General features: G+C 41.0%; 1 protein-coding gene across 3 annotated transcripts in view; it reads right to left on the reverse strand.

Moving 5' to 3' along the window:
* myom1b (myomesin 1b) overlaps window positions 1-13,941 on the reverse strand; it is a 220,854-nt gene that overhangs the window by 38,370 nt on the left and 168,543 nt on the right. For 2 of the 3 annotated variants that reach the window (XM_041190639.1, XM_041190638.1), the window contains 3 exons: window positions 11,313-11,335; window positions 9,705-9,760; window positions 9,077-9,292 (listed from right to left, as the gene is read on the reverse strand). In XM_041190639.1, the coding sequence (XP_041046573.1) occupies window positions 9,077-9,292; window positions 9,705-9,760; window positions 11,313-11,335 (295 nt within the window). Of the gene's footprint in view, window positions 1-7,981; window positions 9,293-9,704; window positions 9,761-11,312; window positions 11,336-13,941 lie in introns of those variants that run through there. The other variant, XM_041190640.1, reaches the window with a different exon arrangement.

Below are 13,941 nucleotides of genomic sequence, written 5' to 3' on the forward strand. Positions count from 1 at the left end.
GGGACCTTCCACCTTGTGAGAGCTGCTTCCCGGCAGAGCCATGTCCGTGAGGATCCACCTAGCATGCGATGCACATGTTCCTCCAGGGTCCGGTAGCTGTAGGGTTTCAGTAATTTCTTCTCCTTGGGGTGTCGGCAATCTGAGCAAGGCCCTAACGGTAGGTCCCGAGGGATATCACACTTGTCCAGATGTGTTCTAGACCTATGTGCTTTCCCGCCGGTGAGATGGTAAATCAGGCATAAGGGGACAATTCCAATCAGGCCTTACTTTGCATCCTGTTACCAGGATGTAAATTGGGTTCACGCTGGCCTCCAATGCGATTTGCATACAGCCATGGCGAGCACCATTGGATGATCCCGTTACGATTTCACATCGGTATGAAGCCGATTTCTGCCCATCACACTGAATGAGTCATCTGCCAAATTTGATGAGCTTTTAAAATCCTTTGACATTTATTTCAACTTGCAATCCAAATGTTGGACAGAACTGAATTCAATAAGAGGGTTCAACTATCTGGGAAACCTGTTGATTCCTTCATAAATGATTCCTACAGGATGGCAGAAGGGTGTGAATATGGAGTTTTAAAGACTGAACTCATCAGAGACAGTCATGGTGGGTGTTGCAGATGATTCATTCTTTGACCTCCTACAAGCTAAAGATGATTTTACCCTAGAGAAGGCAATCCAGCCATGGGAGCAACACAGAACAATCAAAAGGGGAAAGAATACAACATGGGTCAGAAGAGAACTCACAGTCCAGCTTATCGGGTCACAAATATGCAGGGAAAATCCAATCAGAAAAACAATTCCTGAACAGCCCAGCAGAACAACCTTGCCAGCATTGCAGTGCAAAGCGCCCTCAGGAAAGATCAGTGTTGGAATAGCATTAAGACAGTAGTAACAATATAAATATGTAAGGCTAATAACAATGTAAGACATGAAGTAAACTAGTGTAACTCTATATCCATGGGATAAAGCCTTGGGGGAGGTGTAGTCTGGCACATACATGGTTAATGTGGGACTAAGTACAGTACCACCCACACAGTGATGTAATAAGGCACATGATGCAGACTTGGGTCAGTGTCATGTTGAACAGTAACATGTTAAGACCTAGACATGGAGATAGCTCCTTGCCTGTACCCTTTACTGTATATATGTATATAGTTACAAATAGTTAATAAAGACTTGCTGCTAACATATAGAAGACTATGAAGACTCCTTTAACAGACACATTGTGTAACCAACACCATCCCAACAATTCGCACTGTTTGAAATGAACGCTCAAATGGAGTGATGTTTTTCAGATCTTAAACACACTCCAATGGAATAATATACCCATTCCTTCCACTCCTATGCCACAGAATACATTTTCTCCTGAGTGGCCTAGTATTGCAGTGAAAGGCTCTATTACACCACAGAAAATAAATCTGGCAGCTCCTCTTTCTGCTAAGGCTCAGCATGATGGAAGGTATAATGTTCCTTAGAATCTACTTTAAATAAATTGGACTGCTGAACATTTATAAGCTCTTCAAAAAAAAAGCAGGTCATCATTTTGTGGCCTATAAAAAAACTTCAATGGACTCCAATTACTGCCAATGTGATAGATAGCTAATTTAGCAAAGATCAACAGTTGCCACTATAACCACAGAAAGTTTTCCACTCCTAAATGCCAATGGGTGATCTGTGCTGGAAAGTTTTTGCTTGTGGGTCTTGCAGAAGGGTGGGCTGGTAACGCCTCCACAGTGCAATCGGCTGCTGATACTCACACTTGTATGTGAATGATGATCGCTAGGGCAATGTAATAGAGGATGTTAGACATCTATCTGTCCATACTCCAGCATGTGTCAGCCTTCTCTATTGAGAGAACTCCAAAAACTGATAAAGAATAACCAGGAAAACCTACTTGATTAGTACCTACCAGTCAGAGCTGTTGCCCATTTGAATGTTTTTTAGTATTGTTATGTATAGTTTTGCTCTTTTCACAGGTTGGTGAATGTACCACCAAGCTTTTAATTTTTTTTCTATAAACCCTATGATAGAATATTGTTCTTCCTGTCATTGCTTACAATGAACCTTGCCAACATCTCCAGCATGCTATTCACTTCAGGTATCCCTTAGTGAAGAAAGCCTGGTTTCTCTTTTTCCCATGTACATCCCTCTGTCTATTTGTACACTGAAATTCTTCTGGGAAAAAAAATAGGAGAACACTTCACACTTCTTGGATATACCACTAACAGATTGCTTTCCTTATTACGGAAGCCTAGCATGTAAAACAGTCCTTCAGCTTATGCATAGTTGAAAATAAATCTAATAAGATAATGGCCTTGATATTAACCTCCACAAGGAGAGGGTCGAGGTGTGCATTAGATCTTTTTCATGTATTGTGCATCAGAATGTCCAAGTGTGAGCATGGAGTGGGACACTAATTCACATAGTTAAATTGAACTCCCACGATGCAACTGGGAGACTGATTTAAAATTGATTGTTGCTGCACAGATTTCTCAGGGGTTGGGAAATCCAGCAGTGAAAGTGAGACGGGAATCCTCAGCTCCACAAGGACATTGCCTATTTCTGCACACTTTGTAGGCCTCCCCTCAATCCTCCCAGTTGCTGGGCCTCTCCAGACACCTGACTGTAAATGACCATCCCCAAGAACCCCGGCTGTGTTTTGCCACTGCTGATATTTCCTGCCCAATGGCATCCTGCTGTTAAATTTGTGGAGGACCTCTGCATTCCTGGCCTTGCCGGGTTCTTGACCTTTTTTTTTTAACCTCACCAGCACCCTCCCCATAAGTATCTGGGCCAATGTTTTTGATTAGACATAGAAATCAGGATGACCCTTAGTTAGATTAATGATATTTCATTTTCTAGTGAGCCTCATTACAGACTTGACTATTTGGATCTGCCTGTGTGATGCAAAGGTTACAAAACATAGCTGTCTCTTCCCTGACTCTATCAATTAGATTCAACTACATTGTTTCTAGCTAATGATCAATGGAATACTCTGGATAGTCCACATATTGCCAACCATCCATTATTGGTCAACATCATAATTTTTCAACTTTGACAGGAACGTAAACCTGGCAGCATCACATTAACCACCTGCTGCACATCCTGCTTAGATTTTCCATTCCCCAAATGGGGAATTTTCACCCCTGGGCAGGAAGATGGCAGGATTCGATGGTCACCTGCCCAAGAGCTGCAGTGGAGGCCAGCTCCTTGTTAATGGTCAGGCCTCATTAACATCCCTTTGCTAGCTTTGTTCCCAAAATGGGTGTCCAGAGGCAGTTCACATATTGGGTTTCCAAAAATCAAGCAACATGGAGTTGCCAGGCTGGCAATTGGGTAAGTTGTACAGCTGGGAGGGCTTTCAGGGTGTTTTGCAGGTGGAAAGCGGGCAGGCGCTTGGTTCAGTAGACAATTAAAGTTACACAGGGCGTTCTAATTAAGTGATTTGCATATATTCAAGCAGTTCCAGTCTGATTAAAGCAGGCGTCTCAACCAAAGGAAATAGCCACGTGATGGAACCTAAGTCCTGTTCTGTCTGGAAGGAACTGCAATTTCTCATATGGACTTTAACAGAAAGCAAAACCTGACAGCATATATAATCCATCCATTGCCCCCACTGCCTACCTCAGAAGCTGAAAGCTCCCCCTTTATGTTAGCACTGCAGCCAGAGCTGGACTGAGTATCAGTGACATGGCCGAAAAGCACCTCCCCTGCCTGATCCTGTCCAATCAACTCTCAAATTGTCCATGTTCCAGGGAGGACAAAGAAACACTTCAAAGACATTCTGAAAGCCTCTTTGAAGCGCAACAGCATTGACCTTAATTACTGAGAGGAGCCTTGCTACCAATCATTCAGAATGGTGACAAATTGTCCAACAACTTTTCTACTTGTGTATCATTTCCCGAGTTGTCATGTCTTAATGGTGAGGCAAAGTGACGGCAGAGAAGGAAAGAAAAGGAAACAAATCTTACACTCATAATCCCAATGCCTGATTGAACATCCTGTCACATGTGCCTGTTCAATTATATGAAGACCCATGGCAGAAACCTGTGACCCTGAGTAAACGTCACCCTCAAATTGAGGGACAGCTGACAACAAATGTTAGCACAGTAATAGTTCTCACATCTGCTGGGTTCAACCACAAGCCAATGGGTTCTTGCTGCTAGACATATTGGTGGAACAGAAGTAACCCCAATAAATTTAGTAACATGAATATTTACACAAATATTTCCTTTCAATGGTCTCTGCAGTATGATTAGACAATTGTGGAACACTCGTAACCTGACACAATGGTGTGACACACAGTGTAAACAGAACAATAACAGCCCTTAGCCACCTCAGACAATCCCCGCAAATCAGTGACCAGGGTTCCTGACTGAAATAGGCAGGGGCCTATTTGATTATACAAATCAGGTATCTATGCTGGTTGAAGGACTCTACTTGTAATTTTCAGTACAAATAGATGGATCATGCATGTATGCTGCACCTATTACTACTTGGGCTTGACTGTCCTAACCAGTGATCTTTAAAAGTACCACTGGCGGTTACTCATAAAGCAACAACTAAAAATGTAATTTTGTGGGGGCTTAGGGAGCAGAAATACTCCGCTACACCCCACAAAAGACTGCGACATGAACTGACTGCTCAGCGAAAGAGAAAAGAAAGCCTTATATTTATATAGGGCCTTTTATGACTTTAGGATTTCCCAAACCACTTTACAGCTGATTGACTACATTTCAAAATGTACTTAATGTTGTGTAATGTAGAAAGTGCAATGGACCCTCCTTTATTATTTTTCTCTGGCTCAGTACTGCTATGGGATCATCAGAGTTTCCACCCCCTTGGACCAGCAAACTACCCATCAACACTTGTCAAGCACTTCAGCAGCTCACCGATTGCAAGACACATGGTTAAGGCCTAGCTCTACTGGTATCGAGCAGGTGGTGCATCCTCCCAATACAGGTGAATTCTGGAAAATCACCTAAATGAACATTTTCACATTGCCAATGGTGGATTGCCACAGAGATACAAAATTACAATAGAAGTATGTGTAAACATTAACCCAGAAATTGCTGTAGAAATGAATAACATGAATTGGATTTTTAACCTCTCTTCAGGCCGTATTATTTTTGAGCCGCAAAATAGTGGAAATGCAAATTGCTAATGGTGTGGTTAGGTCAATGGTGTATCTGGGCCCTGATGGATATTGGGTCTAATGGTCTATTTCCTTATCCAATTAAATTTAAAGGACATAGAAAGAAACAGAATGAATAATGGAGAAGGAATTAATGTGAATTAGAATCCAATTAAATTAAGAAAGAGAAACAAGGGGAGACAAAGGATGATAGGATTAAGAGAAATAAAAAAAATGTAAGCATTTCAACTTTTAACTACCTCTAGGAAAAATTTACTAGCTACAGTAATGAGCTTTCGGAGTTTCAACTGTTCTCCAAAGTTGAGTTAGGACCATATATCACTTTACCAGAGTACTTGCAACATGGGGCAGGATCTTTACGTCTGTGAGTTGGGGGTGGGGCCTGCTCACCAACGCATAAAATGACATGGAATGACGTCAGGCGGAACTCCCAACGTTGCCCCGCATCATCTCCATTTTCAGATCGGCGGGGACCAAGGCCATTTGAAAAGTCATTAACCTAATTAATGGACCTTCCCATCCAACCTTAGGGTTGGCCGGCAGGCCGGGAGCCCTGGCGAGCTTCAGAAAAAGCATTCAACCTCATCCATGGGCGGGATGCAGTTTCATGAGGGATTTGAAATTTTTAATAAAGGTTTGAGTTTAAGTCAATGTCACATGAGGGGACATGTCAGGGAAATTTTTTAAGCATTTACGTTAAAAGTTTTGTTTCTGAGCTGATCTCCCTGAGGCAGCACTTCGCCTCAGGGAGGTCAGTGTGCTCTTTTGTGTGCATGTGCGAAAGAGCACACTGCCGGCTGAGGGAATTGCCACCTGCCCGCACAGGGAGGGCATGGCGCTTCCTGGTGGACATCATGCTGGGCGGGCCTTAATCGGCCCACCCACGTGAAATGGCGGCGCCCCCCATTGGGGATGCCAATTGGACCCGCTCCTGCACTTCACCCCCAACGGGGTGGGGGGGGGAATTCTTCCCATGAAATACCAACCCTAAATGTCTGCAACAAGGTTACTTTGTGATTATCAGCAATCTCTTGATACTCAGGGGAAGACTGATGGCAAGGACATGATTTTATGAGCAAGTTGTGCTGTAATTTGTGATGATCTACAATTCATCATGTATCTCTTCCTTGCCACAAATTGTTACTTACACATTAATTTAATGACCTCAATGGTGACCCTTGTTGACCAGCTGAAAATCTGGTGGCAACGTCGCCACAGCCATGATGGAGGCCCCAAAAGACAAGTGAGTGGGGCAGCTTGCTGGGGCAATTCAGGCAGACCTTGGTGAGGGGAGGTAGGGGATGTTGTGGCGTTCGGTAAGCTCTTTCAGCAGAGACAGCCCTTGCTGCTGGTGGGGGGAGCCCTCCGAGGGCACATGATGTCTGACCAGGAGGTCACTTCCCTTCAAGCCTGCAGGGAGGCAGCCAGGGTGTATCTGGCGATCTACCACTAATAAAGTATCAGAAGCAGAGGGAAAAGAGACTTAAGTGCCCATAACTTGGCTGCCTCGACCTTCGCTTCCCCGGATTTAATCGGCAGGGAGTTGGGAATGCAACGGGCCCTGCCTCCTGATTTTATGCCTCCCACCATCCCTACCACCTCCAAGTCTGCTCTTGGGGGCGGGGAATGAAATCCTACCCAGTAGTGTGCACTGTCAACTTGCCATTATTCTTCCAGCAATTGCTGGGAATTAATGCTAAATAACTATTGTGAATAAACACTGATAATTCTATTCCCATGAAAGCAGTCCCCTAGTTGGGTCTTGGGTCCATTACCTAATGCAATCACATCTTATTCCACCTAGGGCAGGAATTTCTGGCCCCACTCACTGCTGGAATCATCCAATCCTGCCGTAAGTCAGTGGACTTTTGGCTGAGCCACCAAATCTCCTGTGGCGTATCCCAACACAATGGGGCTGGAAAATCCCAGCCCTAATTTTAATGATTTAAGTACAGTATTCAGGCGAAAGTCAATTGTCTGATCCCATCACCATGCCTCAAGGTAACAAAAACAGAATTACCTGGAAAAACTCAGCAGGTCTGGCAGCATCGGCGGAGAAGAAAAGAGTTGACGTTTCGAGTCCTCGTGACCCTTCGACAGAACTGACTGTTCTGTCGAAGGGTCATGAGGACTCGAAACGTCAACTTTTTTCTTCTCCGCCGATGCTGCCAGACCTGCTGAGTTTTTCCAGGTAATTCTGTTTTTGTTTTGGATTTCCAGCATCCGCAGTTTTTTGTTTTTATGCCTCAAGGTAACACTGGTTTCCCAAAATATGTACGTCTTATATAAATATTACTTAGTACAATTTTGAAATTATTTTGTTTACTTTTTACTAATGATTCTTGTAGAGATTCATTAATACGCATCTAGGTAATTATCACTGCCTCAATCCTTTAATTAATTTTTCTAAATCCTGACAAAAATTACTTTCTACATCCTGTGCTTAGTGCACATTCAAAATCATGTGAATTGACGTTTCGCCCATGAACAATAAAGAAATATTAGTGCACGTTTGTGAAAATGACAACAAAGTGTATGTGTTGCATAATCAATAAAGAATGAGTTTAGTAAGCTTTTCACATCAAGAAGCACCTGTGCCTCACTGGCTGGAATAAATCATTGCTGTAGTAATAGGAGTGAAGTCAGTAATGGGTTTAATAATCAAGAGATGAGTTAATATAACAACCACCAATGTTTTATCTCTTGAAGTTTTAAAGCTGTCATCCTGCCTACGAAATACTCTCAATTCAGTGTGATTTACATGAAGTATCCATGCAAGTAGGCTAAACCAGATTTACCACAAGAAACCACTGGAGGATAAATACCATTGCTTAAATTTATTCATACAAGGGATTACCAGTGACAAACAAGTGTTAACTCAGATGCATTTGTGCACACTGCTGCTCCCAAGTTGAACAAGTTAAAATTACAGTGTCTCTTCTGGGCATTCCAATTAATCTATTACTGAAATATGGAATCAATTAACATATCTGAATCTCTATCACTGGCTTACATGAGTTATTCTTCTTGTAACAGTTATAAACATTTTGTTGCAGGAGCCGAGTTCCTAGTTTTCAAGTTATTCAGAGTCACTCAGTAAGCTGTCTCCAGAAACTAATTCAATGTCTGAATATGCTTAAATATGACAACATGCTGAAAAACCTAAAAATCTAATCGCAAAGAACCCATCAAAGATGGCAGAGTAGTGACTTCAAGTCATGAATTTGGAGCTGTCTGGAGACAGGTGAAACAGAAACCTATTGCTTGACCATACTACAATAGAGCTATCCTTGAATTGCAACCATACAAGATTCATTCCAGTATGGACCTGGCAGTGTAGGAGTATTATTAATTTCAATAGATAAAGTTGAGTTGGGCAAGGGACACTGTAATCTTAAATACAACATGGGAGCTGATGAATTAGAAAGAAGTGACAAACAAACAAATGTGACAACATTCCTTGAAAGAAAACACAGTGGAATAAGGTGGAGGTGAGTGTGAAAGATTTGTGCACCATTTATTCATGTATTGCTATGGGATTTTATTGATTACAGCATCAACATCATTTGGTGTTCACATTGAAAGTTAGGACACAAAAAGAAACAATTGGCTAATAACCTATCTACAGGAATTCTATTCTCTAACTAAATGCTTCAGATGCCCTCAGTGACTAGTTTAGTAGAACCAATGAAAGTCTTAAAAACTTCTGCTTGAAGACCATTTCTCCTGTCTCACCTTCATTCTTCAAGTAACAATAAACAAACCTCCACAACAAAACTTACACACTGCCGATAATATGTTAGCCAGAGCTTGCTCGCTCGCTATCTTCCTCAATACAATTGCCTCACTTTTTCTTTACTGTTTTTTCCTGTTCAACTTGCTCTTCTTCGTCCTCAGGGATGAACACACTTACAGTAAGATCACCCGTCTCGGTGCCATATTTGTTTTTTACGAGGATGCTGTATCTGCCAGAGTCTGTAGTTCTGACATCGGTGATAGTGAAGGAAGCAAACTTTCCTGAGTCAAACTTCAGTATCAGATGAGCATCTCCCAGCAGCTCCCTGTCGTTCTTCAGCCAGGAAACTTCAGGAACAGGTTCTCCCCAGACATTACAAGTAAGGTTAAGTGACTAAAAAGAAATAATAAAAAGTAATTTTTCTTAACAAGCTGCAAATGAGCCATTAAACTGTAAAATGTAATTACTTTAAACTCTAAAGCATCTTATTTATTTCAGTGTGTGGTTCACCTGCTTAAACAAGGATTAGATTTTATAATTAGCTCTCAAGATTTTCTGTATTTCATTGAAAAACTAAAGAGGTTAAATATCTTCTATGGAATTATTAATACCAATCAAATCTCTTAAATGTAATGCAAAATTTCTGCCCTCAAATTGTTTCATTGTATTCTATGCTAAAAGGCCACAGTTAAAATGTAGAACAGCATCATACTTGTCAGCCAACAGTCTGACAACATGTATCCTCCCTTAAAAAAGGAACATATTGCAGATGTTGTATTTCCAGCATTTTTCTGCTTTTATTTACCTTTCCTTCCTGGATTGTAACAACATCAGGCAAACCTCCGATAACACGAGCACGATCTAACAGAAAAAAATTCTCTTAGGCATGACAACATGAAGGTACATCTTAAAGTGCAGATTTCCTGATACAAAATGACACAGTTATAAGTGCCATAGTAACCCAACATGGTCAAAACCAGACAGTGGAAAAAGCAAGTTTAATTCCCACTTTCAACTTGGTCACCTTGGGGGGAGCCCAGGTGGGAGTTAAGTGTTTTTCCGATGTGGGACTGTGAAATATTGGAGGGTAAGTCAATCACAATACATTTTTATGCCCCTGCACGGGTATCTTGGAAAAGAATTGCAAAGCTGCGGGTTTGTAATTGAAATGGTCTAATTGAATGGTGGAATAGGTTCAAAAGGCTAAATGGCATTCTCCTGTCCTAAAAATAAAAACAAAAAACTGCGGATGCTGGAAATCCAAAACAAAAACAAAATTACCTGGAAAAACTCAGCAGGTCTGGCAGCATCGGCCGAGAAGAAAAAAGTTGACGTTTCGAGTCCTCATGAGCCTTCGACAGAACTGAGTAGTATTAGGAGAGGGGTGAAATGTAAGCTAGTTTAAGGTTGGGGGGGGGGGGGGGAGAAGTGGTTATAAGGACAAGCAACCAGTGATAGGAGCAGATAATCAAAAGATGTCACAGACAAAAGAACAAAGAGTGGTTGAAGGTGGTGATATTATCTAAATGAATGTGCTAATTAAGAATGGATGGCAGGACACACAAGGTACAGCTCTAGTGGGGATGGGGTGGAAAGACTAACAGGGCATAAAAAGGTATAGATTTAAAAATAATGGAAATAGGTGGGAAAAGAAAAATCTATATAAATTATTGGAAAAAAACAAAAGGAAGGGGGAAGAAACAGAAAGGGGGTGGGGATGGAGGAGGGAGTTCAAGATCTAAAATTGTTGAACTCAATATTCAGTCTGGAAGGCTGTAAAGTGCCTAGTCAGAAGTTGAGGTGCTGTTCCTCCAGTTTGCATTGGGCTTCACTGGAACAATGCAGCAAGCCAAGGACAGAAATATGGGCAAGAGAGCAGGGTGGAGTGTTAAAATGGCAAGCGACAGGGAGGTTTGGGTCTTTCTTGCGGACAGACCGCAGGTGTTCTGCAAAGCAGTCGCCCAGTTTGTGTTTGGTCTCTCCAATGTAGAGGTGACCGCATTGGGAGCAACGAATGCAGTAGACTAAGTTGGGGGAAATGCAAGTGAAAGGCTGCTTCACTTGAAAGGAGTGTTTGGGCCCTTGGACGGTGAGGAGAGAGGAAGTGAAGGGGCAGGTGTTGCATCTTTTGTGTGGGCATGGGGAGGTGCCGAAGGTGGGGGTTGAGGAGTAGGGGGTGATGGAGGAGTGGACCAGGGTGTCCCAGAGGTCCTCCTGTCCTGATGTTCCTATACACAGTCCAGCAAAATTATGGAATTTTTAGAGAAAATATTGAATTTATACCCTCAGAAAAGATTGACAATTTTAAATACAACTATGCCAGTTACCTCAACAATCCATTTATTAAAGCTGCAATTTAACTATATAAAAATACTTGATATTTTTTAAAAATACCTGAGAACATGATACTCACTTCTTTCAGCGATGGCAGCCTGTCTGTTTATTAAAAAATCAAAAAAGTAAAATAAATTAAAACAAAAAATGTTAATGTGCATATGAAGCAATTCTATGCATACACGTTGAGAATTACAAATATATTTTGATATCACCAAAACAATGATACCATAAAAACAGACATCCACTCGATTTTCCTTTCGGTGGTATTGAAAAAGGAGAAATGAGAAGTAATCAGGGTGGTAATGTTATCTGATTTTTTGTGACTGACTAAATGCAGAAACTTTTGAGACTTTAAAAAAAAAGATACAAACACAATACATTGGTAACAAATGACAATTCTGTGAAATGAGTATATTTATTTACAAATGCTTTAGTTTTAATTTAATTACTGATTTACTGTTACCGCAAGGTCTATGATAAACCAATAAAAAACAGTGCAGTGCTTCCCCGATGTTACTTGACACACTGACCACATTCTACAAGAAGCAGGTCCTGTTCCACATTTCTTTCCCCCGAATTGGCCTTGGGTTTTGATCTGTTTTACCCAGGAGACTACACAGCAGCCTAAGGGAGTTTCTTGATGTGATACTCAAGGCATCATATGCAACAAGCTAGATAAACCAGCAATCTTTTCCAGTCTGATGTTTTGAAAGTTCATATGAGTAAGATCATTCAAACAGGCTCAATCTCCAGTATGTGTTGTATTTGCTTATCTGAGCATGGACTTTTCTTTTTATTTGTTCATGGGATGTGGGCATCACTGCCTAGGACACCACTTATTGCCCATCCCAGTCAACCACATTGCTGTAGGCCTGGAATCACATGTAGGCCAGACCAGGCAAGGACAGCAGATTTCCTTCCTTAAAGGGTATCTGTGATCCAGGTGGGTTTTTACAACATCATTAGACTTTTAATTCCAGATTTTCATTGAATTCAGGTTTCATAAGCTGCCATGGTGGATTCAAACCCAGGCTCCCAAAGCACTACCCTGGGTGTCTGCATTATTAGTCCAGCAACAATACCACCACACTACTGCCACCTCTAAGATTATGAAGTGAAAAATTTAATGTGCTGTTGCTTCAAACTGCTATCTAACAACAATTGTTGAAAATACATGTGCATGGACAACAGATGGACTCAGGACTGAATAACTACTGAATTATCTAATCTGAGGGATGGAGGTTGCAAGTTTAGAATTGTTTGTTTCAAATGCCTACCCTTTTCTCCTCTCTCCCCCACCCTACCCCACTGCCCGTCCAATGTTGAGAAAATGTTTAAATTAGTCAAGAGGCATGTTTGTCACCCCAAATTTTTCGTCTGTACATTGAAAATTGGCATGCTACAATTCATTTTAAATCATTCTCATTCCTTTATAATTTTTTTCAATTCTAAAAGTAGGGAAAATAAATGGTATTTATGTTTAACCATTTCCAATAGACCTACCAGATTATTGCTTTCCTAAAAGTTGCCTGAATGGTCAATCCCTCAACCTGCCCCACTGCACAGAGGACAAGACTGAATGAAAGACTGACTTTGTCTCAACGCTTCATTTGTCTTTGCTTCTCACAGATACTTTCTAGCATATTCTGGTTCCATTGCAAAGGTAACCATTTGCATATGCATCAGATGCAACTAAAATTAGAAAATTGTTTAAAACATCAGACCAAACTGAGGGCACAATATAGTTGTAATGAGATTCATAATTGAAATCTATTGTCAGTCTTTATGTTGTTCAAAAGAAGAATTAAGTTAATGCTTTGGTGATTTAAATATGCCTGAATTTATATTCTGCAGGACTTGTGTACTTTTGGGGCTATTATTTTATCAGACTTATCTAATAAGTGGCCTCCTGCATAAAGATTGAGTAACATTTAGCTTATTGAAAAACTTTCCATTCTGTTTTACTCATCTCACTTTCAATAATAGGGCTACATGAGAGCCTTCTTCTGATCGCTTCAGACTAGGCGTGTAATTCTTGTCTTTGACTTTTTATAGTGTTTACTTGCCATTAGTTTTGTTAGAATATGGAGAATTGCCACATGCTTACAGCACGCAGTAGATAGCGTTACCAGCAAAAGAACACATGTTGTGAATGTATTAGCTTTTGCATCTAGTTGTTTAATCCACTTTACAGAATGAAGAACGTGATACAATTACAGGAATAGCCAAAGTCTCCTTCATTGACAGATAGAGGACTGGCCTTTTCCTAAATGGGTTTCTCTGAATGAGCAGTGCAGTTTCCATGCTTCTGCTTTAGTTATACTGGGGCTAATTTTTACCTTCACTGCTTGGGTGGTAACCTGATGGAATGGATTGCAATTTCAGCATAAGAAAAATTGAGCAAATTTTACAATGACTGCCAATCTGCTGTCTTTTACAATTTCTTTTTTCACTACCATTAGGCCATTAGAATGTGCACAGTTCCATAAATAATGACTGATTTGATAAGAATATTAAAGGAGAAATTAAGCCAGCAGTATTGAAAATAAGAAATGTTCAAGAAACATTGTTTAACTGCCTGTGACATTTCATGGAGAGAGAGAGTGAGAGTCAAGAACAAAGACAAGCAGGGTTAGAAAGCATGGAGATAACTAGATCTAGGGAGGGGGGAAAGAGGCATCTTCACAGGGTGGCTCCACTGGCTA

Source organism: Carcharodon carcharias, chromosome 6 (assembly GCF_017639515.1).
Source record: "Carcharodon carcharias isolate sCarCar2 chromosome 6, sCarCar2.pri, whole genome shotgun sequence".
NCBI lineage: Eukaryota > Metazoa > Chordata > Chondrichthyes > Lamniformes > Lamnidae > Carcharodon > Carcharodon carcharias.